General features: G+C 41.3%; 1 protein-coding gene across 1 annotated transcript in view; it reads left to right on the top strand.

Annotated features, from left to right (window-relative positions):
* fmn2b (formin 2b) overlaps positions 1-23,360 on the top strand; it is a 409,270-nt gene that overhangs the window by 173,396 nt on the left and 212,514 nt on the right. Inside the window, 1 exon segment of the mRNA XM_080199671.1 lies at positions 6,783-6,870. Within this exon segment, the coding sequence (XP_080055797.1) occupies positions 6,783-6,870 (88 nt within the window).

Raw genomic sequence — 23,360 nt, 5'->3', positions numbered from 1 at the left:
ACCTTCTGTTTAAAGAGCAAAAGCAGAATTTGCAATGTCCAGTGAATTCCTATCTGTGCGCAGTAACCTCATAAGATTGTATGGTTTTGCCAGTTTAGTTGCATGTTTCACTTTATAAGACCCTTGTCAGACCCCACTTGGAGTACTGTGTGCAGTTCTGGCCGCCTCACTACAGGAAGGATGTGGAAGCTATTGAGAGGGTGCAAAGGAGAGTTACAAGGATGTTGCCTGGATTGGGAGGCATGCCTTAGGTTGAGGGAGCTAGGTCTCCTCTCCTTGGAGAGACGAAGGTTGAGAGGCGACCCGATAGAGGTTTATAAAATGTTGAGAGGTATAGATAGGGTGGATTCTCGGAGGCTATTTCCCAGGGCTGAAATGGTTGCTATGAGAGGACACAGGTTTCAGGTGCTGGGGAGCAGGTACAGAGGAGATGTCAGCGGTAAGTTTTTCACTCGGAGGGTGGTGAGTGAGTGGAATCGGCTGCCGTCGTGGTGGTAAAGGCAAACTCGCCTTTTAAAACACTTCTGGATGAGTATATGGGATTGGGAGTTATAGATAGTTCTATGGCCTGGTAGGTATGATTGGTGCAACTTGTGGACCGAAGAGCCTGTTTGTGCTGTAGTGTTCTATGTTTCACTGAAAATGTGCATGCAGTTTTTAAAACAAAAATACTTGGGTTTAAAATTAAGGATGTATAACGAATGAGCAAAGTTACAGCACATGGAATAAAAGGAATAGAAGCAATTATGGGTATGAAATTGGCTGAGTGGCAGGAAACAGTGTGGTGATTAATGATGGGTTTTTTCCGGACAGGAGGAAGATTTATAGTGGGTCTCCCCAGGGGTTGCTGTTGGAACCTCTTGCTGTTTCTGTTAATTAATGATCTTGACCCTAGTTCACAGGACACAATTGTGATAATACAAAATGTGGAAGTGTCGTGTATTGAGGAGGATGATGTTGACTTCAAAGCGCATAGGTGGTAGAATAGGTGGAAAAGAGGCAGATGAAATTTAATGCATGGAAGTGTGAAGTGATTTGTTTTGGTGGGAAGAATGCAGAGAGACAATATAAAATAGTGCAAATCGAAAGGGGGTTGTAGGAGAAAAGGGATCTGGATGTATCTGTGCATAAATCATTTGAAGATGACAGAACAAACCTGAGAAAGCAGTTAATAAAAGTATGCAGCACGCTTGGCTCCGGACATGTGTACAAAAGTAAGGAAATTGTTAAATTTTGTGTGAAATGCTGGTCCAACCTTAACTGGAGTATTGAGTCTAGTTCATGGGTGCTGTACACGAGTAAGGGTGTGAGAAGATGCAGGAAAGATTACTCAATGACTTGTGGCATGAGGAATTTATGTTGATAAGTTGGGGCTATTCTCTTTAGCAAAGAAGATTTGAGAGAAGATTTAATAAGAAGTATTCAAAATCACAAGAGTCTGCACAAAATAGATGGGCAGAAACTGTTTCCATTGATGGATAGATAGTGAACCAGCGGGCACAAATTTTAGGGTAATTGGCAAAGAGAAGCAATGGTATGAGAGGAAAGTCTTTTTTACACGATTGGGGATCTGGAAAGCAATTGCTGAGTGTGATGGTGGGAACTTGAATTGGGACAAGAAATTGGGTTATTGTCTAAAAAGGGGGAATGTGCGGCACTACAATGAGAAGATGGAAAAGCGATACTGGGTGAATTAGTTCCTCAAGGAGTCAGCACTGACACACTGGGCCAGATGGTTGCCTCCTATGTTTTAACCATTCTGTGATTCTGAGCAAGGAATGAAAGGTCTCCATGATGTATAGTTGTTGATGGAACTTCATTTAGATCCAGGTAACTGACCTGGTGACTCCAATGGGGATGTTCTTTAGAAGCAGCAATTGGCTAAAATGACATTCGCTGTCAATTCAACTATGCTAATTCTGAAAAAAATAGTTTGCTAATGCAAGATGAAGATATTTAAATTTCCTTCATTTTGAGGTGGGTGCGAAGAAGGAGCTCTGCTTATTGTGTTCCGTCATCGCATAACCCTCGATGCTATTGCCAGTCGCTGCTGTGAAATTGCACGGCCATTTTGTACCCATCTTGACAGAAAAATTCAATTTCATCAGATCAGCTGTTTGTGTTTCAATCTCAAATGCCTAACCATGAGCTACAAAAATAGCTTTGATATTGGATCAGTTTTGTGCAATATACTAGATTCAATTTTGAAATATAATCTAGGCAAGATTACCATATTATTCAGGGATCTGTTGCTGACCAAGTTGCAAAACAAATTGTCTTCAAGACTGTATCTGCACTTGAAACTAAACATCAAACAGGATCTTTCACCTTTTTTTTTCCCCAAGCTAGAGGCCCCCGTCATGTCTATATTGTTCCTTGGAAATATTTTTTAAAAAGCAATGTTTTTAAATCCCCTCTTAAGCTGCCTTTGCACCAATGGAAATTGTCCCAGTATCTCGGGTGTCTCCTCTTAAAAGTAAATCCCCATTCCTGGCATCCTACTGGTGAATCCACCCTGTAGGGTGAATGGTTTTAATGTTCTTTCCACAAACATGTCCAAAACTGCACATGATACTCTGACTGGCTACCCACTGCCTTGTACAACTTTCGTCATTATTAGTTTGCTTTTTGACTATTGTAGAAACCCTAATGTTCTATTGCCTTATTCATTGGCTTTATAAAGTCATTCATACAGTACAGAAGGGATTCTTTGTCCATCGAGCCTGGACTGAAAAGAACTACACTAAATCTACATTAATCCCACTTTCCAGTACGTAACCCATAGCCTTGAATGTTATGACATTTCGAGTCTTCCTCCATGTATTTTTTTAAAGTTTGAAGTTTCCCACCTCCTACTATCCTTCCAGGCAGTTCATTCCAGACTCCCACCACCCTGTGTGGGGAGAAAAAAAAATGTTTCCTATCCACCTGTCCATGGTTCTCATAATCTTGTGTACCTCAATCAGGTTCCCCCTCAGCCTTCTCTGTTCTAAAGAAAACAAGCTGAGTTTATCCAGTCTCTCTCTCCATAGTTCAAATGCTCCACCCCAGGAATTATCCTGGAGAATCTCCTTTGTACCCTTCCAGTGCAATCACATCCTTCCTGTAGTATGGCAACCAGAACTGTGCACTGCATTCCAGCTGTGGCCTCACCAAAGGCCATGACTGATGAACCCAAATGTCCTGGATGTCTTAACTAACCTATTAACATGTTCTGCTGCCTTCAGGGATCTGTGGCCAGGCATCTCACGATCCTTATGAGTTTCTTGGTATCCAATAGATTACTCATCTTGTTACTCTCAGTTTTTGGGGTTAAATTCCATATGCTACAGATCTGCCCTTCTGACCAACCCATCTGTATCTTACTACAACCCAAGACCACCTTCCTCACTATTAATTACCCTGCCAATCTTGGTCATCCCCAAATTTAGTTATCATTCTTCTGCACGTTGTTGTCTATATCATTTGTCTATATCAAGGACAATAAGGGACCTAGCACCAATCCCTATGATATGCTGTTGGCCTCCAGTCACACACACAGCCTTAAGGAAACATTCTATCTCCTATCACTCATGTGGACATGCCGGCATTGGACTAGAGTAAACACCAGGTTAAAGTCCAACGTGTGCTTTTATCTTATTTATCAGCCTCCCTTGTCAGACGCTTTGCTGAAATCCATATAAACTGCATCTTCACATCCGATCACCACCCCCTCAATGTAACCAAATATTTATCTCTCTAACAAACCTATATTAACTATCCCTGATCAGACCGTACCTCCAAGTGGAAATTAATTCCTCCATCAGAACTTTCTCCAATAGTTTCCCTACCACTGGTATGCGATTCACTGGTCTGTATTTCCCTAGTTTATCTCTACTATCCTTCTTGAAAAGTGGAATTGTGTTAGCTGTCCTCTAGCACCTCATCTGACGCAGGAGCAGTGCTCCAAAAGCTAATGGCATTTGCTACCAAATTAACCTGGTGTTGTGAGATGAATTACAGTGTTTGCCCCAGTCCGATGCTGGCACCTCCACATCATGACCACACCTGTGGCCAGGAAGGAATTGAAAAATGTAGGTCAGAGCCCCTATGATTTTTCTCCTTGTCTCCCACAGCACCCTGGGATACAATTCATCTGGAATTGGGGATTTTTCCACTTTTAAACTCGGCGTACCCCCTCGCTCCCTATGTCAAAGCATTGAAGAACCTTAGTCCTTCTCCCCAAATTCTGTACCTACGTCGTCCTTCTGAGCAAAGACAGATGTTTTTTCGCTGAGGCTAGGGGAGAAAGAAACCGGAGGGCATGGGTTAAGGGTGAAAGGAGAAAAGTTTAAAGGGAATATTAGGGCGTGGGGGCAGGGGGAGATTCTTCACATAGAGTGGTGAGAGTGTGGAATGAGCTGCCAGATGAAGTGGTAAAAGCGGGGTTACTTTTAACATTTAAGAAAAATTTGGACGGGTTTGTGGATGAGAGGTGTGTGGAGGGATATGGTCCAAGTGCAGGTCAGTGGGACTAGACAAAAAATGGTTTGGCACAGACATGAAGGGCCAAGAGGCCTGTTTCTGAGCAGTAATTTTCTATGGTTCTATGTGAAGTACTTGCTTAAGATCCTGCCAATATCGTCCGGCTCCATGCTCAGATTGCTCCCTTGGTCCTTAATGGGCTCTACTCTTTCCTTGATTAGCGTTTTCCATTTAATATACTTGTAGAATATTTTAGGGTTTATAAGATGATGAGGGGATAGGTAGAGTGGAAGTGCAGAGACTATTTCCTTGGGTGAATGTAGCTGTTACTAGGCGGCATAACTATAAGGTTCATGGTGGGGCATGTAGGAGGGTTGTCTGATGTAGATTCTTTATTCAGGGATGGTTAGGGTGTAGAATGCACTGCCTGCTGTGATAGTGGAGTCGGACACTGTAGGAACTTTCAAGCGGTTATTGGATAGGCACATGGAGCACACCAAAATGATAGGGAGTGGAATAGCTTGATCTTGGATTTTGACATAGCTCAGCACAACATTGAGGGCTGAAGGGCCTATACTGTGCTGTACTGTTCTATGTTCTATATTCATTTTACCTGCCAATGCTTTTTCATGCCCCCTCTTTTCTCTCCTAGTTACTTTCTTACATCTCCCATCCCCACACACTTTCTATTCCCCACTAAGTTCTACACTGAAAAGTTTTTTTTTCTCTCTCCCCATAGTTGCACTTTTGGGAGAATTGTGTGACAATATTAGAAAGGACAGTCCCATTAAGAGTAAACCAACTTTAATATTGGAAAGGATGCAGAGTAGATTTACCTGGATGTTGTCTGGCATGGTGGGAAGGTTTTACGAGGAAAGGCTGAGGGACTTGAGGCTGTTTTCATTAGAGACAAGAAGGTTAAGAGGTGACTTAATAGAGGCATATAAGATGATCAGAGGATTAGATAAGGTGGACAGTGTGAACCTTCCTCGGATGGAGATGGCTAGCACGAGAGGGCACAACTTTAAATTGAGGGGTGATAGATATTGGATGCCTGTCAGAGATAGGTTCTTTACTCAGAGTAGTAAGAGCATGGCGTGCCCTGTCTGCAACAGTAGTGGATTCGCCAACATTAAGGACATTTAAATGGTCATTGGATAAACATACGGATGATGTTGGAATAGTGTAGGTTAGATGGGCTTTAGATTTGGTTTCACAGGCCAGCGCAACATTGAGGCCTGAAGGGCCTGTACTGTGCTGTTATATTCTATTGCTTCAGAGTAAATTGAGTGCACCTCATTGAAGCCTGTCCTTACACTGAGTATTTATGCCAGTCACTGCTAGATATGTAATAAACCTTCAAAAGGCAGCTTCTGCACATATGCAATGTCTAGGTCATTGACATTTTGGGGCTGGGTGAGAAAGTAAGTCAACTGTGTGATATTGGTTTGAAGTTGAAGACAAACTGCATTAGAAAAATGGAGCTGGGATTTTCCCAAGTTGGGGGTGGCTTTTAGACAGGGAAAGGATCTGGAAAGATGGAGTGGAAGCAATGTTAGTGCTGAATTGCAGTATCACAAAAACATTTGTGAACCATCGGAATGTCTTCTGCTGCCTAGTACGGTGAATGGATGTTCACCTGTTTAACATTATGCATCTAAAAACTTGGAGGTCATCCATGCACTCGTCTTTCCCCGGTGTTTCAGTTTTCCCCTCAAACTGTGCTGCCTCTCTTGGCTAACTTATGCACCATTCCCTGCTGTAAAATTAGATATGACTGACCATATATAATTCACTAAGGAACCTCAGTCAATCCACTGAATGTCATCATTAATCTGGTCTAGATTGGAATGGGTCTGAAAAGTTGAAAGGTCCGTTTGCTAAGCTGTTGTACTACCCCGTTCCCTGTGCCCTTCTGTTTACTGGTTTGCATCAAAGATGGAAGAAGACCAATCTTATTTTGTTCATTTTATGGCAAAGTTATTTGGTTTGCTCACATCCATGTTGCATTCAGAACTAATCTCAGCTTGTTTCTCGGTTCAAATTAATGCCCAAAAGGGTGCTCAACTTCTCATTTAATGAACTTTTTCCTCTTGGTTGGCTCTCAAGATGAAAGTATTTTGTGTTGATTTGTACTGGGTTTGCTAGACTCCAACATCACTATGGGGCTAATGAAAGGCACTTTCAAAAACAAACCCTTTGTTTACCTGAAAATGACATTCTTTTTATTACATTCTTTTGTATAAAATGGGATGTGTTTGTGATCTGCTTCCCAACAATTGGATTCATTCTTTCTTTTTCTTTCTTTCTTGCCGCAGGTTGTGAAACTTCTGAACAATAAGAGGTCTCAAGCTGTTGGAATTTTAATGTCAAGTCTTCACTTGGAGATGAAAGATATCCAGCATGGTAAGCCTGTTCAGCCGTTGTTGGTAAATTCCCCGTAAAATTATTTGTCACGATTTTCCAGAACCTGTTCACAGCTGTCCGCAATGTGCCATGACTCGAGCTGTTATCAGTAATGTTACTTTGAAGGTAGGTGGATATGCAATATGTGGGAATGGAATAAATGTCGGCTTGCATTAAAGTGATGAATGCGCACACACGATCAACCTCAACAGTAGTAACTTGAATTGATACTTCTGTCATTCATAATTCACTGTCTGAACAGTAAGCATGTAACATGGCTTGTACTGTAAATCCTAAATGAAAGGGTTGAGTTTCAGTGCTTAAAATGAATTGCATGTGGATTCAAAATTGCACTTTGAGGGTTGGTTTATGTCTGGAGAAAACGGTGGTACAGATGTACCGAGCGTGAGCTTGAATGTATTTCGTAAGGTTTTCATCACTTGTGAATAGGTCGGCTGCTCTTTGATGTGTGTTTGGGCAAATCTTCACGAGAGGAGCAAACTGCTACCTTGACTTAGTAATCGCAATATTTTCAGAATCCCAGTACAAAGGTTTACAGCAGCTGCACCTCACAATGATTTCATGTCTCAATCTTTCCCCATAGAAACACTGACTGGGGTGGGGAAATCCTTGGGGTGGTACTCTCAACCATAGGATTTGAAGTAACTGCAGCAAAAATATGCAGATTGGATGGATTGGCGATGCCAAATTGCCCCTGGTGTCGGGGACGAGCAGGATAAGTACATGCGGTTACAGGGGTAGGACCTGGACGGGATTGTTGTTGGCACAAGCTCGATGGGCCAAATGGCCTACTTATGCACTGTAGAGAACCTATGAATTACTGTGGTCTACAAAATAACTATCCCTTCAGGTGGAGAGTACTATGTGTAGAGAGAAGTTAAATATGCAAATAAAGAGAATAATCCATTCTAGTCAAGTTATGGAACATGAACATACCATTGAGAGCTTAACAGTTATGCATTATAAATGTCATGTATGAGGTCTCAAAATTGGAAGCTATATTGACCTAATAACTTGATCATTATAATTCCTGTAAAATATCAATAGAGGAAGCTGTCTTGTATATCAGGTTAACAAGTAGTCTTTGTGAAGTTCTTAGAAGAAACAGCATGATTCGTTCAGAATCAGAACTCCACATGCTGTTAAAACATGGATTCCTTTATTCTTGTCTTAGACTCCCTTTGCTGATACATGTGTATGGAAGCTTTAATTGGACAAGATGCACAATGCAGTTCCCCATGTATTGCATCTTTTACTTTTAAAGTTTGCTTGGCTAAGCTGATGCTTTCTGTGAAAGATAATATTCCTTGGAGGGCCCAATGTGAGCAGTAAAACACCTGACACTAGTCCAATGCAATTGACCCTTACCCGAGTGATGCGCAATTTCCACCTTCGCTTTTTTTCTGGGTGTCAATGTGAAGTAAAGTGTAGTTATTAGAAGAAACAGCAATAGTAAAATTGTCTTTTATGTTTTTGGGGGTGGGCCTGGAAGTGGCAATGCTCCCCAAAAAATATTGCTTGTAGATTTATTAAATTTGAGCATCTTTGTACAAGTGTCAATAATATTAAAGCTTTGTTTTTGATTTATTATTGTCACATGTATTAATATACAGTGAAAGGTATTGTTCCTTGCATGCGATACAGGCAAATCATACTGTATGTAGAGAAGGAGAGGGTGCAGAATGTAGTGTTGGCCTTAGCTAGGGTGTAGAGAAAGATCAACTTAATATAAGGTAGGTCCATTCAAAAGTCTGATGGCAGCAGGGAAGAAGCTGCGATTGAGTCAAGTTGCGTGATGAAAATAACCCCAGTAGCGGGAAAATTTCCCAGTTAGCCACTCAAGTATGACTGGGGAAGGTTTTGGGGTTGTGAAGTGGAGATTGTTCCACTGTTTAGACGGTTAAATGCCGTTAGTCTGCTTCCCAATAATGCCCCTCAAGTTGGATGCTGATTTGTGTGAATATTTTGCAATAAATTTTAAGAATTTAAAAAGAATTAATAGTGATGTTTGTGAATCACATTTAGTCACAGTCTGAGTTCTGTGAAATAGATTTCTGGGGGTTACTAAACTTCTTAAATCAAAAAAATCCCGAGTGCTAGTCATATATTACGGCGCCAGCCCTGGCGCCAAGAGGCACTTGGTATTTCTTGTACTGGCAGATGTATTTCAGTTAAGTCATAGACTGAAGTCTGAAAACAATGATATGGTCGTTTTCCTCAGTCAAGTACTCGAGTCAGTTTGAGTCAATAATGAGAACCAAATGAATAAAGGAGTCAAGCTAACATCTGTGGGTCTGCTACATATGACACACGTTCACTTGTGAGGCTTGCATGATGTGCAATTATATTAACAATGACTTGACATGAAAATCTGTAACTTTGTTTCAAAATGTACTGCGCATTATTTTTGCAGCGGCCCGCGTAATCCTCAGAGACTTTTATGCAGCCTATGTATTAAGATTTTCCAGCCATTTGAGTCCTGATGAGCAAGTGAATGGATGAATTTTGTGTCCGTCCCTACCCCACTTCGGCTGCCGCTGCCACCACACTGCACCCCCCCCCCCCCGCCACACCGCTAGTGTTCTCGCTGGAGTGAATCTCCTCCAGTTGAGCAACGCTGGAGCGGGTAGTCAAACTCGAGGTCAAGTACCTCGAGTAGTCAGGTATGTGGAACAGGAGCAAAAATGGTCAACGTTTGTTACATAGAACTTGGGAATCGGTCTTTTGCACCTCACCTCACCCGCCCTGTCAAAAGCCCATTTGTTGGATCGAGGCTGATTGCTGTCCCATACAGCACAACGTTGGCAATTTGTATTATAATACCAGCAACTCCTGAATACTCTTGTGGGATGAATAAAGAGAGCCTGACCTTAATGAATACTTGTTTATCAATGTGCCTGTCTCAGCATAATATTTTGTTCCATTCTTTCCTACTCATTTTTCAATTGTGTATCAACTGGAATTGGATCAAGGAAATTTTAATGGCACAAAGTGCATCTTGAGCGTGCCAGAACGATTATAGCTTAAGTACTTTGTTATAACAAGGCTAACATTCATTGTAAATGGTGCTATGGGAGCTGCCAAAACCTTTTCTCATCATCCTCCCTCCTTTTATATATGAAAAAAAGTAGGGACAAATTATCTTGTCTCCATTATGGTCGCAATCCATTATCTCTCTTAGTGTTCTAAACTTCAGTTAATTAGATAGAAATTCATTGCTTCTTGATGCCCATTTACAAATCCAAGTTGCCATTTTATTAGCTTCATAATTAGTGTTACATTAATTGTTTAAGTTTTAAGTTCATTTCTTAGTGTCACAAGTAGGCTTGCATTAACACCACAATGAAGTTACTGTGAAAATCCCCTAGTCGCCACATTCTGCCTGTTTGGGCACACCTGAGGTGCATCAGCCACGCTAAATTCTCCCAACTAACCACATCTGTCAGACTGTAGGAGGAAAGTGGAGCACCTGAAGGAAACCCATGCAAGCACAGGGCGAACGTGTAGACTCTGCAGAGACAGTGACCCAAGTCAGGAATTGAACCCGGTTGAATTGTTGCTGCCAATCAGCATATAGTCCCTTTCAGGACCTTGGAATGTTCAAGGTAGTTCAGCCAATTAATGGCTTCTGTAATTGTGGCATTTTGTAAGTGTGTGCTTACAGTTGTAGTGTAAGTAAACACTACAGATTTACACATAACAAGTTCCCACAAATAGTAATGAGGTGAATTACCAATTTAACAGTTTTGCAGAAACATTGGACAGGACGTTTTTAAAAAAAACTCTCCTGCTCTTTGGTGTTCCAAGTAGAACTATTCAATGAAATCTGTCTAAAGATCATCTGAGGGACAACATCTTCAATAGTGCAGCACTCCCTCAGTGGATTGTGTGCTCAGATCTTTGGAGTGGTTCGAATCCAGAATCTTTTTGATTCGGCGGCAAGTGTGCAACCACGTAGCTAGCATCTGAAAGGGAAATTGAATAAAAATTGCTAAATAAAACCAGTGCCAATAATAACTGATACTTTGGGATAGCAGTTCAAATATAGCAATCCAATATTGAAAGTTCAGATGCCTGTTGTAATTGTTAGATGTACTCTGAACCCTTTCCATAAGTTTGCTGTCTTTGAGTAAGTACCAGATATCTGTTCACTCTTTTAACAAGTTCTGCTGATCTTGACCAGATATATCTTCCTTAAAAATATAAGGAATTAACTCCCAATTAGTTTGTTCAAGTGTACAGACTCCTAACTTGATTAGATCCAAGTATAATCAATGAACTGCACAATGTTGTCCAATGGATCACAGTTCTATAGCAATAGATTAAGAGTTTCATACATACAGCCTATGTATCCCAGTATGTGACAAATATGTGTTCAGAAACTGGAATTTATATTGGATATATTATTGAACATGATTTTTAAATTTGTTGGAGTTCAGACGTGAATAATAGCCTGACAATACCGAAAGGTTGCAGTGTATTAACTAATATGGGAGGAAAAGACCAGCAATCTGCAAACAGCCATTCCTAATCCTTCTCAAACACAGACTGTCATGGAGCAATCCTTGCTCTCACGGGGGAATTCTAGTTGGATATAATAATGAAAAACACATTTGCATTCAACTTCCAAGTTAACCACACAGACGTATTTTAATTGTGTATATATTGGAAGGACTTTGTAAGGCGGCATGAAGGGCTTGAAGTGAATTATTTTAACCCTCTCTAAGTCTGTTTATTCGGAACCAGATTCCTGATTCACTTAATGCGTTTATTCATCCAATCCTTGTGACTGTCCAACTACAGGAATAACATTTCAGCACCAGTGTGTTTATTTTCTTTTGCTCTACTTGTGTGTACGGCATGGATAGGATTACGGTTTGGTTAATTGATTTCTGGAGCTGCTTGTACCACGTTTTGGCTGGTAGAGACAGCTTTCTGTGCTTTCATTCACTCTTCCTCATGCTGTAGTCTTCAGCTGCCATTTGGTCACCAAGATGGTGCGTTCAAATGTTAAGTGACCAAGTTTTTAACTTGCAGCTGGGTCATGAGAACTTTTATTTATATGTGTAGTGTGTGTATATATGTTAAGGAAGAGAAAATTCTAGATGAAATACTTAAAACCCCAAATTTATGAAAAACACACAAAATGAGAAGAGAACCTCACTGTACTGAGGTCCGTCTGCTAGAACAAAGTACTGGAACAGGCCCTTTGCTTAATCAAGCCTGTGCTGATACAACACCTTTCTAAACTAGAGGCCTTTTGCCTCTACACCATTCACATCCCTCTATTCCCTACCTCTTCATGTACCTTCCAAGGTTAGTTTGTAATCCTGCTGGAGTGGCATTGCAAAGTGGGGCTCTGTTCAGAGCAAAGACTTCACCTTCCCAGTGAATCACCTGCTCCACAAATCTCTCGTGTGGCTCAGTATCAAATTTTATTTGATTGCTACTCTGAAGTCCTTTGGGGTTATGTCAAAGGCGCTGCAAGTTTTTTAAAATTTCTGGACATTGAATTATTTCTGGAATATGACGGTGGCTATTTGATATTCTCTGGCTGATCAGAATTTTAACCCCATTTCTTGCAGTGGAGCTGCTCTGGGTCACTCCCTGCTGCGGCAGTTGGAGATGAATGGATTGACAGTTTCTGTGGAAGTATAATTTAAAAAAAAACTATCTGTGTGACTGGGAAACATGTAGTTTTAGGCTTGTGTGCGGTTTTTATCCTTTTATCTCCTGGATGTGGGGAAAGATATTTCCATAATCGGAGAGTCTGCATCTGAGGGCTCAGCCTTTAGGATAGAGATGTGGAGGAATTTCTTCAGCTAGTGTGTGCTAAATCTGTGGAATTTACTGCCAAAGGAGGCTGTGGAAGCCAGGTTATTGAGTGCATTTAAGGATCTTATTGGTAAGGAGATCGAATGTTATGGGAAAAAGGCAATAGATTGGAGTTGAGAAACTTATCAGCCATGATTGAGTCTGCTCTGCCATTCAATGAACCGAATAGTTTAATTCTGCTCCTATATTTTAGGATAAGTTGTCCCTTTTGAGACTTCATATGTACACTAATTCTAATAAGGAAAATGATTCACTCACATATTCAGTCAAGCCTCTTCTGATTGGATGGCTACTATCACCAAGTTACATTGGAATGAATGTCTAGTGCAGTGCAAGAAAAAAATTAAGACGAAGGTCATTTATGACTATTGGTATTATTCTTCTGTTTCAAACAACAGAACATTCTTTCCATCTTCCGTCACCTCCATCACCAAATTCTCTACAACTGCCTCCCATTGTGAAGACGCTATTGGCCAGAAAATGAACTGGATCACCCATGTCAACGCAAACCATTGCAAGAGCAGGAAGTGGTACGCAGCCCAAAGAAAAATGGTTCATCACCTGAATCCAATGAAGATTCTTCACGACCGAGACGCAAGTCAAACGGGATGAACTACTCATTGCGAATCTGGGCAGGCATAACTGCACGAAGACTTGAAGCGAAACACCCTCTCGGACAGGAGGACTTACTTGATTGGCACCCATACTGTCCTGGATTTGTCGTCAGCTCCTCCCAGCACTGGGGCTGTAATGTTTGTACACACTGCAACAACTCGAGGGTCAACAGCATCTGCCTGTATCTTACCATCATCCTGATGTGGACATGTACGGCTATTCTTTTAACTTTTACTGTGCCCTGAAAACCTAAATCATTGCGAGCACGACAACAGCAGGCCTTGCCAGTGTCATCCACATCTAGCAAACAATTTTTTTTCCACAGTTAAAGGGGCTGTCATTAAGCTTGCAAATCTACGGGAACTTGTAGCATTGACTGGCATGGAACAGCTTAAAATGCTTTGACTTTCTGAAGAAGGAAATGCTTGAAACCCAGCTTGACATTGAAGTGGGGGAGGGGGTGTGGAGAAATCCTTTGCTTACACCCAATGGTGCAAGTTGCATTTCACGGGATCTACACAACCTGGCCAGATGTATGTCCAGTTAATATTAAGTCCCAAAGGCTGAAATCTCAAAGCTTTATTTTTCAAAACCTAAGCAAGTACATATTATGGCAGAAATAGCAGTGCTTCATTAAGAGGGTCTGGAGAATATGTTTGAGCTCTTTGCACCCACTGCTTCCTGCTGCAAAGCTGTTCAAAAGCACACATATATTGTAAAAAGAAACAGACCTGTATAATGTACCACAAACAAACCCCATTATAGAGTACAGTTTAAAAATGAAGCTGGTCTGGAGGTTTATAACATTTCTCTTCATCGTGCTGAGTTTTACTGTCTGGCCCCATATTTAGATGTGCCCCCAGTAGGCCCATGTATTAATCCGCCCCTGGTAAAAAGAATGCTGGATGTTGCATCTAGCCAATGTGGTATTTAATCTATTCTCTGTCATTGTCTCTGTTTTAATTTTGATGGACAGTTTCTCTCTCCACTGGCACTGTGGGCTGGAGATAAAACTGACAGCTGCTGGCAATTACCTCCATAGCCTCACAATGAGATGAGACTCCATGAAACTTCAAGCAAGATTTATGTAATTCTAAAACACTGTTGGAAGACTTCTCTGATGAATCTTGAAATGGCTCCTTATGTTGGATTCAAATCCTATTTTTTTTGAGTTGAAGTACAAATGGAAAACAGTGCTATCTTTTTTATTGTGCTGATCTGAACTTGCTTCTGTATAGCACTTAATCAGCCTAATTTGTCTCCCTCAGCTTGAGCCCTTTCATCTGTAAGCACGTTGTTTCTATAACAAATCCTAGATTTCCAAATCATACCTCAATAACATGATGTTTGTTAACCCTGTGGTCAGCTAACTCAGATATCTAGTAAATGTCAACTTTCACTTTATAGCAGGTTGTAGCACAGAAACATGCCATCAGCTCTGCGGTAATGGTTTTTCTCGAGGCAGTCAATGCGATCTCACTTTTTCTTTTTAACCCCTGAGTTGTCAATGTCCCTCTTTTCCCATGTAGCTACTCTCCTATTACAACATTGGCAGTATGGGGTAGATAATTTCTCGTGCTAACTACCCTCTTGAGTCAGTTTCTTAACATTCTTTTTCAATTCTTGTTACCTTTTAATTCAGGCTCTACAATCTATCACTATAGTAACCCCTGATGATCTTCAAAATTTCAGTTGAGTCACTTCTTAATCATCTCGGTTCTAATGAAAAAGTTCTAACTTAAATCTCTACTCTTCATTAACCTACAGTTAACCCTCTTCGTTTGTATCCTGTGCGACATGCGTAAAGATTCCACGTGACTCTTTTTATCAATGTCTTTAATGACCTGGGACTCTGTGCACAAAGTCCTTCAGCAACACCACTCCATTTACAATCTTGCCATCAAAATGTACAACAAAATCTTTGTTATCGAGCATGTTCAGGGAATTAATGGATGGTACAGCTTAATCAAAAATGCGAGTTAAGAGTTGCTCTGGACACAAGACAAGGTGCTGCACTGTATTGAGGGGTTGGGGGGAGAGTGGGAGTAGCCGAGCAGTCACACGTTGAACAAAGCAGGGCAATGCAGTAAAACCACCACATCCGAAGACTGACCTGACACCATAGGTTTCGGACTGGATTTGGGAGAAATATTGAGCTATCAATTTTGCTGATGTTCCCTCTGAATGTTCAGGCAAACTGACCCAACAATTTCAATGCAGTGCCTAAAAGTAACTTCTGCTAATTTGCGATTTTTTTTTGGAAGAATGCGTTATCTGAACATGGAAAATGGCTGGCCCTTGTCTTGATCCCTGTCATCATATACCCACCCACCATTTCCTGTGCACTAATTTGATGTCATTAGCCAATCTTCTGAAATCTCTACATTAAGTTATAGTAAACAAAAGCAGCACTAACACTGGTTCCTATGAAATATCTCTAGCCTCTTCGTTCTAATGAGAAAATCATAAAATTCCTGCAATACGGAAGAAGGCCATTCAGTCCATTGAGTCTATACTGAGCTCAATCCCACTCGAGCCTTATTCCTGTAACCCTCATTTTACTGTGCTAATCCCCCTGACACTAGGGTTAATTTAGCATGGCCAGTCAACCTAACCTGCACATCTTTACACTGAGGGGGGGAAACCAGAGCACTTGGAGGCAACCGATACAGACTCGGGATATTCAAACCCTCCCTGAGGCTGAATTGAACCTGGGTCCCTGGCACTGTGACGCAGCAATGCTAACAGTGCTGCCCTAATGTTGTCTTTTGCTTTCTAACCTCCAAAGCTCTTGCTCTCGAGCAGTGTATTTTCCAAATGCTCCTTACAGTACCACTTTGAAAATGTGTGCTACGTAAATGCAGTGCCTTTCCTTGGTCTATTTTCAGATAATGCCATGGATTGGTTAGGCAAACCATGCCAAATAGAAGTCTATGCTGACCTTGGGAATTTAAGAGCAGAGTCGGAACAGGTTTTGGTCCAGCATTATTGACTTTCTGACCATCGGGAACCAATTGACCTGTGATATTGTGGTATTTCTCAGTGTCCTTTCCTTGTACAGAAAAGATTTTGACACTTTTTCAATTCTCTAATGTGGCTTTCCTCTCCATGACATTGTTGAAAACCAGGAATGCAAGAACTTTTGCTTTTCCTTTGTTAGGTTGTCATTAATTTGGATTATTGGATATAATCATTCAAATGATTTGTCCTTTTAAGATCAAGCAACTCTTAATTCCATTTGAGTTCTCCTTGCCACCTGGTTCCATTGTATCTCTTTTTATTCATTCATGGGACACAGGTGTCACTGGCTGGCCTAATATTGCCTATCCCTCGTTGCCCAAGGGCAGTTGAGAGTCAACCATATTGCTGTGGCTCTGGAGTCGCATGTAGGCCAGACCAGGTAAGGACAACAGATTTCTTTCCCTAAAGGACATTTTTTTCCGACAATTGACAATGGTTTCATGAGAATCAGTAGATTCTTAATTCCAGATATTTTTAATGGAATTCAAATTCCACCATCTGCCGTGCAAACCCGTGTACCCAGAACATTAGCTGAGTTTCTGGATTAATGAGAATACCACTAGGTCATTGCCTCCCGAGCCATGCTCTCATTGCACGCTACCTTGCCATCATCTGTTGTTTAAGCGCTCCCATTTTGGAGCAAACTGATTTGGCTCTCCTTGTTAAATCAAAATCTAGAGTCTCTTCTCCTCTAGCCTACTCTAGAGCAATTCAAACAACTGTTTGAAGTGGATTAGGTCAGGTTTATTGAGGATCGGCAGGTTTGAAAATCCATTAAGATTTTATCACTTTCACCTGCTTTTTGGACAGGGGGAGGGTGAGGGAAGATGAATGTCAAACTAATTGTTGAAAGAACATCTAGATACACTTATTGAAGAAGCAGAAGGGATCTATTGCATTTCTGCTAAATTTAAAAAAAAATGCGGAGTGAGTGATCTATCCAGCCCCACAGAATAGTTTCATACTTGTAGTGATGGTGGACTGTCTGTTAAAACTTGATACCTTAACTGATGTTAGTATCTGTTGTCAACAAATGAGCTTTTAGCCATAGCTGTTGTAATGATGTACATTGACAGACTTTGTCAGGGACTCAAAATATTTATTAATTAGGAAAAACTATATACAGGCCGTCAGCAGCTGTACCCCCCCACCCACCAACCCCACATATCTTATAGATGTCCTCCTCTTAAGAAAGGACTCCACCCCTTGGATGATTGCCCACTCTGACCAATTGGCCCTTCAAGTCAGGTAACTTGTGCTGTTTCCAATCACTACATCCCTCCCCCTTTAACTCCTTTTATATGTGAAGTCAAAGTTTGTTCATTAGCCACAACAAGCCTTACATTAACACTGAAATGAAGTTAGTGTGAAAATCCCCGAGTCCCACAATCCGTCACCTGTTCGGGTCAATGCACTTAACCAGCACGTCTTTCAGAATGTGCGAGGAAACCAGGGCACCCAGAGGAAACCCATGCAGACACAGGGCAAATGTGCAAGCTCCACGGAGACAGTGACCCAAGCCGGGAATCGAACCTAGGTCACTGGCAATGTGAAGCAGCAGTACTAACCACTGCTACAGTGCCACCCCTGTGTTTTAAAGTAACCAAATTACTCGAGCCCAAATTCTAACTCAACTCATTGGACAATTATAAATTGAGTCTTTGAAGGGTTATTCTGTTTCTTGTTGAATAGTATAGTTCTGCAGTCTGAGATGCTGCTACAGGATTGACATTAATGGGCACCTCTGCTGGCATGCACAGTCCTTTATTACTTGCTTCCACAGAGACATCAGTTGTGTCTATAAAAGGCCGATAGGTACTTTGGTGCTTACAGGTTCAAAACATTTCTTGAAGGCAACACTGACTGCTGGAGCATCTGTCTCTGCTTGAGTGATCCACATGTTTACAAATGATACATTCCTCCACGGCTACTGGAGTCTGGTCACAGACAATAATTTCGGGGATCTGACTTGATCCGCTATCAAAGTTTCGTTATGACTGCATGTCATTTTGTAATTAATATGATTTTTTAATATATTGTTGCAGTGGTGATGGCTCATTTGAGATCTTGAGGCTTCTGTATCCAAACTTAAACAGTTTTATTGGTAGGATTAACGATGTATAATTCCAAATACAATCCTGCATAGAACTTTTCCATGCAGGCTTGCTGCTTTTCCATTCACATGGCCATTTCAGCAAACTTGTTCTGGCACATAATCTCAGTTTCTTTCTCTGGCTGAATTGTTGATTGTTGTACTGTCAATTTCAATGCTTTAACCTCTTCAGTTAGTTTTTCATTGTCAAACTTCCTTTCTTCAAGCTCTTATTCTCCTGATTCAGTTTTTCACTGGACTTGTTCCTTATTTTCCAGTTGTGTTTTATGATCAGCTTATTCTGTGTTTTTATTGCGTTCTCAATTTCATTTTGCAAATGTTTGCAACTTTTTCTCCAAGTTTTATCTTTTATTTTAATGTCTTCTCTAGCATTTTAATTCTTTATGCTGATTCTTCATGTTCAACAGTCCCTAGATTCTTTAGAAGTCTTTAATTTCTGTTTTCTCCGAGGGGAATCCATCATGTTACATTTCATAAATGAAATCTTTGGTTCTACACATCTTAACTTCAGCTGAACCTTTTTTTTTGCTTCATTGTTGGTTTGATCTGTCTCCAACAAAGTGTTGACTTACATGCTGCAATTCTCTTGCCCTTCGTTTGATCATTTAGTGTCTTTTGGGTGCCCTCCTTCTGAGGTCCCTGGGTACCATCCTTCTGGGGCCCCCTCCAATTTTCATGTCCATTACCACTTGTTTTGTATGGGTGGTGCTTTATGATACATTTCCACATTAAATTATTACATTTAGAAACTTAAGCAAGGAGTAAGGAGGAGTTATGAAAAAGCATTGGCTTGCAGGATTAAGGAAAATCCCAAGGCTTTTTTATATAAAGAGCAAGAGGGTTGGCCCACTCAAGGTCAAGGGAGGGAATCTATGTGTGGAGCCAGAGGAAATGGACGAGGTATTAATGACTATTTTGCGTCAGTATTCACCAAAGAGAAGGACTTGGTGGTTGAAGAGTCTGGGAAAGAGTGTGTAGGTAGTTTGCATCATGTTGGGATCAAAAAACAGGCATTATTGGGGTTCTTAAGAAACATTTTAAGGTAGATAAGTCCCCAGGGCCTGATGGGATATACCCCAGAATACTGAGAGGGTCAAGGGTGGAAATTACTGGGGCCTTGAGAGAAATCTTTATATTCTCACTGGCTACAGGGGAGGTCCCAGAGGATTTGGAGAATAGCCAATGTTGTTCCTTTGTTTTAAGAAGGGTAGCTAGAATAATCCAAGTAATTACAGGTAGGTGAGCCTTGCATCAATGGTAGGGAAATTTATTGGAGAGGATTCTTTGAGATAGACAGGATTTATTTTCTCTTGGAAATAAGTAATAGTAATAGTGTAATAGTGAGAGGCAATGTGGTTTTGTGATGGGAAGGTTGTGTCTCTCAAACTTGATCAAGTTTTTTTTGAGGAAGTGACAAAGATTGAGTGTAGGCTGTGGACATTGTCTACATGGACTTCAGTAAGGCCTTTGACAAGGTCACTTATGGCAGACTGGTGCAGAAGGTAAAGTCACATGGGATTAAAGGTGAACTGGCAAGGTGGATACAAAATTGGCTCGGTCAAAGACGACAGGTTAGCAGCGGAAGGGTGCATTTCTGAATGGAGGGCTGTGACAAGTGGTGTTCCTCAGGGATCAATGCTGGAACCTTTGCTGTTTGTAATAAATATAAATGATTTGGAGGAAAATGTAATTGGTTTGATTAGTAAGTTTGCAGATGACACAAAAGTTGGTGGATTTGGGGATGGTGCTGAGGACCATCAGGGGATACAACAGAATACAGACTGGTTGGAGACTTGGACGGAGAGATGGCAGATGGAGTTTAGTCCAGACAAATGTGAGGTAATGCATTTTGGAAAGCCTAATAAAAATAGGAAATATATAGTAAATAGCAGGACCCTGAAGATATCGATGGGCAAAGGGGTCTGGATATGCAGGTACACAGATCACTGAAAATGGCAATGCAGGTGTAGAAGGTAGTCAAGAAGGCATACAGCATGCTTGCCTTCAGCAACCTGGACATTGAGTTTAAAAATTAGCAAATCATGTTGCAGCTTTGTAGAACCTTAGTTAGGCTAAACTTGGAATATAGTGTTCAATTCTGGTCTCCAAAGCCTCTGGTGTGTCGAGGGTACAGAAAAGATTTACCAGGATGTTGCCTGGTATGAGGGCTTTAGCTATGAGGAGAGGTTGGAGAAACTTGATTTGTTCTCATTGGAACAACAAAGGTTGAGGGGTGACCTGATAGAAGTCTGCAAGATTGTGAGGTATGGACAGAGTGGATAGTCAGAAGCTTTTTTCCAACGTCGAAGAGTCAATTACTAGGGGGCATAGGTTTAAGATTCAAGGAACTAGTTTTAAAGGAGATGTATGAGGCAGTTTTTTTACAGAGGATGGTGGGTGCCTGGAACTCTGCCAGGGGAGGTAGTGGAAGCGGATACAGTAGTGACTTTTAAGGGGCGTCTTGACAAATATATGAATAGGATGGGAATAGAGGGATATGGCATCTGGAAGGGTAGTGGGTTTTAGTTTAGTTGGGTATCATGGTCGGTGCATGCTTGGCGGGCAGAAGGGTCTGTCCCTGTGCTGTAATTCTCTTTTTTTTAAATGCCTTACCACTTTCAAACTATGTAGTAATCTTGATTCCCCTGACAGGCTGTTGTTCCCCTTTGTAGATGTATTTTGCAACGAATGTATGTGCAGTGTCGATACAGTGTCTCGCTCAGGCTATTTCTATTATTTTTGTTTCAGGCTTTGAACTTGTTCAACTGCAGCAATTCTTTAAAAAAAATCTTTGCCTTCTATCCAAATTCCTTTCTCTAAATTTGAAACTGCAGCTCTTGTAGCTGACAGCTCCCAAGGCATTTTTTTAATTTTTATTTTCCTTTAAAGTCACAGTTCTCACTTCTGTGAGTTATTTTCTCCCTATTTTGTTGTATACGTTTTCAAACTTCTGACTGCATCAGCCAATTTAAGTTTGCTCTGCATCCACCACCAAATCTGGCAAATGGGTCTATTTGCCCAAAGACACGCATTCAGGTGAGTGTTTCGTTTCTTCAGACTTGGATTAAAATAAATGTTCGCAGGTGTCGGGCCACAGGCAGTGTCATCAGTAATCCATTTTATCCTTGTTGCCAATGTAGTTATGCACATTCATAAACTTCAGGGACTCGAGGTATTTTTTAATTATGAAAAACTGTCTAAGGGCCACAGGCCCTACATGTCTTTTGCCTAAAAAAGGATTCTACTCCTTGGGATGACTACCCACTCAGTCTCAATTGTTCCACCAAGCCAGGTGACCCTCTCCTGCTGTTTTGCCCTTAAAGATAATCACAAGTTTGGCTTGCTAGATGTGTTCCCATCATGGGGTGCAAATCTGAAATGAGTCCCTCCTTGAAAACATACACAATTCATCCAATCGTCAGAAATGTATTAAAGGCAATCATAAAGAAATACAAAATCCAGAGCAAAGACAAGAAGTGTGAAGACCAGAGTGGGGAAAGCAAGAGCCATTTCCTACCATGAAAAGGAATGCTGTGCAAAGATGGGTAAGGGACTCTACTTCAAGGCAAATTTATGAAGTGATAGAAAACTGGGAGTCCCATTAGAAGTTGTACATTAATGGCTTTGTTGCCCAGCAACCTGTGGATAGCTATGCTTGATGTGAAGAGGTGGAATGTCCTAAGAACATACAAGGATGCCGGGTGTAGAAATATGCTGAGTAACTTGCTGGCATTCAGTTGCTTGGTGCCCCTGCTTTGATATCACACGGAGTTGGATGTTATGCTGTTGCAAGGAACACTCTCATTCACACTTGGGGACAGGAATCAGCTGTTGGCCTGATCTCTGTGGGATTAACCTTCTGTTCCAGGTATGATATTAAACTGACAAAATGGCAAATCTATGTTTTATCTTGCATGTAAATGCATTAAGTGCCCAAGTTATTTTATAACAACTTCTCCTTTGATTTCAATCACTCCCTCTAATAAAAGATGTTGCTGAATCCTATCTATGCCCATCTTTTCTGGGATGTGTGGAACATTCTTTTCCTTCAAGTCTGATACATTTGCTTATTCCAGTTTTTCCAAGAACTTAATGTCTCTATTGGCGCCATATCGTCCTTTTCACCTTGAGCTGGAGAGTGTCATTAATTTTGCTGTCCCTTTACTTCACAGGCCACCCCTTGACAGGTAGCACAGTGGTTAGCAGAGGGACCCAGGTTCGATTCCCAGCCTGGGTCACCTGTCTGTTTGGATTTTGCACGCTCTCTCTGCATCTGCATGGGTTTCTTCCAGATGCTCTGGTTTCTTCCCACTGTCCAAAAGATGTGTGGGTTAGGGTGCATTGGCTATGCTGTATTCTCCCTCGGCATATCTGAACAGGTGCTGGCGTGTGTTGCAACTGGGGATTTTTGCAGTAACTTTATTGCAGTGTTAATGTAAGGCTACTTGTAACAATAATAAACAAAAACTTTCTCTTCCTTTGTTCAACTTTCCAGTCTCCAGTCCTGAAGATGAGCGATTTGACTATTCACTCTAAGCCCACTGACCTTCTAATTGTAGGTTGGCTACGCTTCCTCAAGCCCTACTTCCAGTTAGGAGTCTTTTGTTTTCTTCAAGATTTACCGTCCCTGGTGCTTCTGTTCTCACTCAGTGCCCCACTGTTTCCGATAATCTTGCTTTTTCCTCAGCTGAGGATCCTTCTCCATCATCATGATAGGACTCTTGAAAGTGTCATCCCATTTCCGGAACCTCTGTTCTCACTCCTTCCTTCCACGCATCCCTTCCGCCCCCCACTTTCCGGAAACTTGGATAGGTTGTGTTTGTCTTCAACTTCCACCCCACTGGCCTTCATATTTAACAGATTATCCTCCTCATATCTGGCCCTG

The sequence above is a fragment of the Carcharhinus amblyrhynchos genome, chromosome 12 (genome assembly GCF_965287045.1).
Source record: "Carcharhinus amblyrhynchos chromosome 12, sCarAmb.v2.hapA, whole genome shotgun sequence".
Lineage (NCBI taxonomy): Eukaryota > Metazoa > Chordata > Chondrichthyes > Carcharhiniformes > Carcharhinidae > Carcharhinus > Carcharhinus amblyrhynchos.
This window is presented reverse-complemented; position numbering and strand designations above follow the sequence as displayed.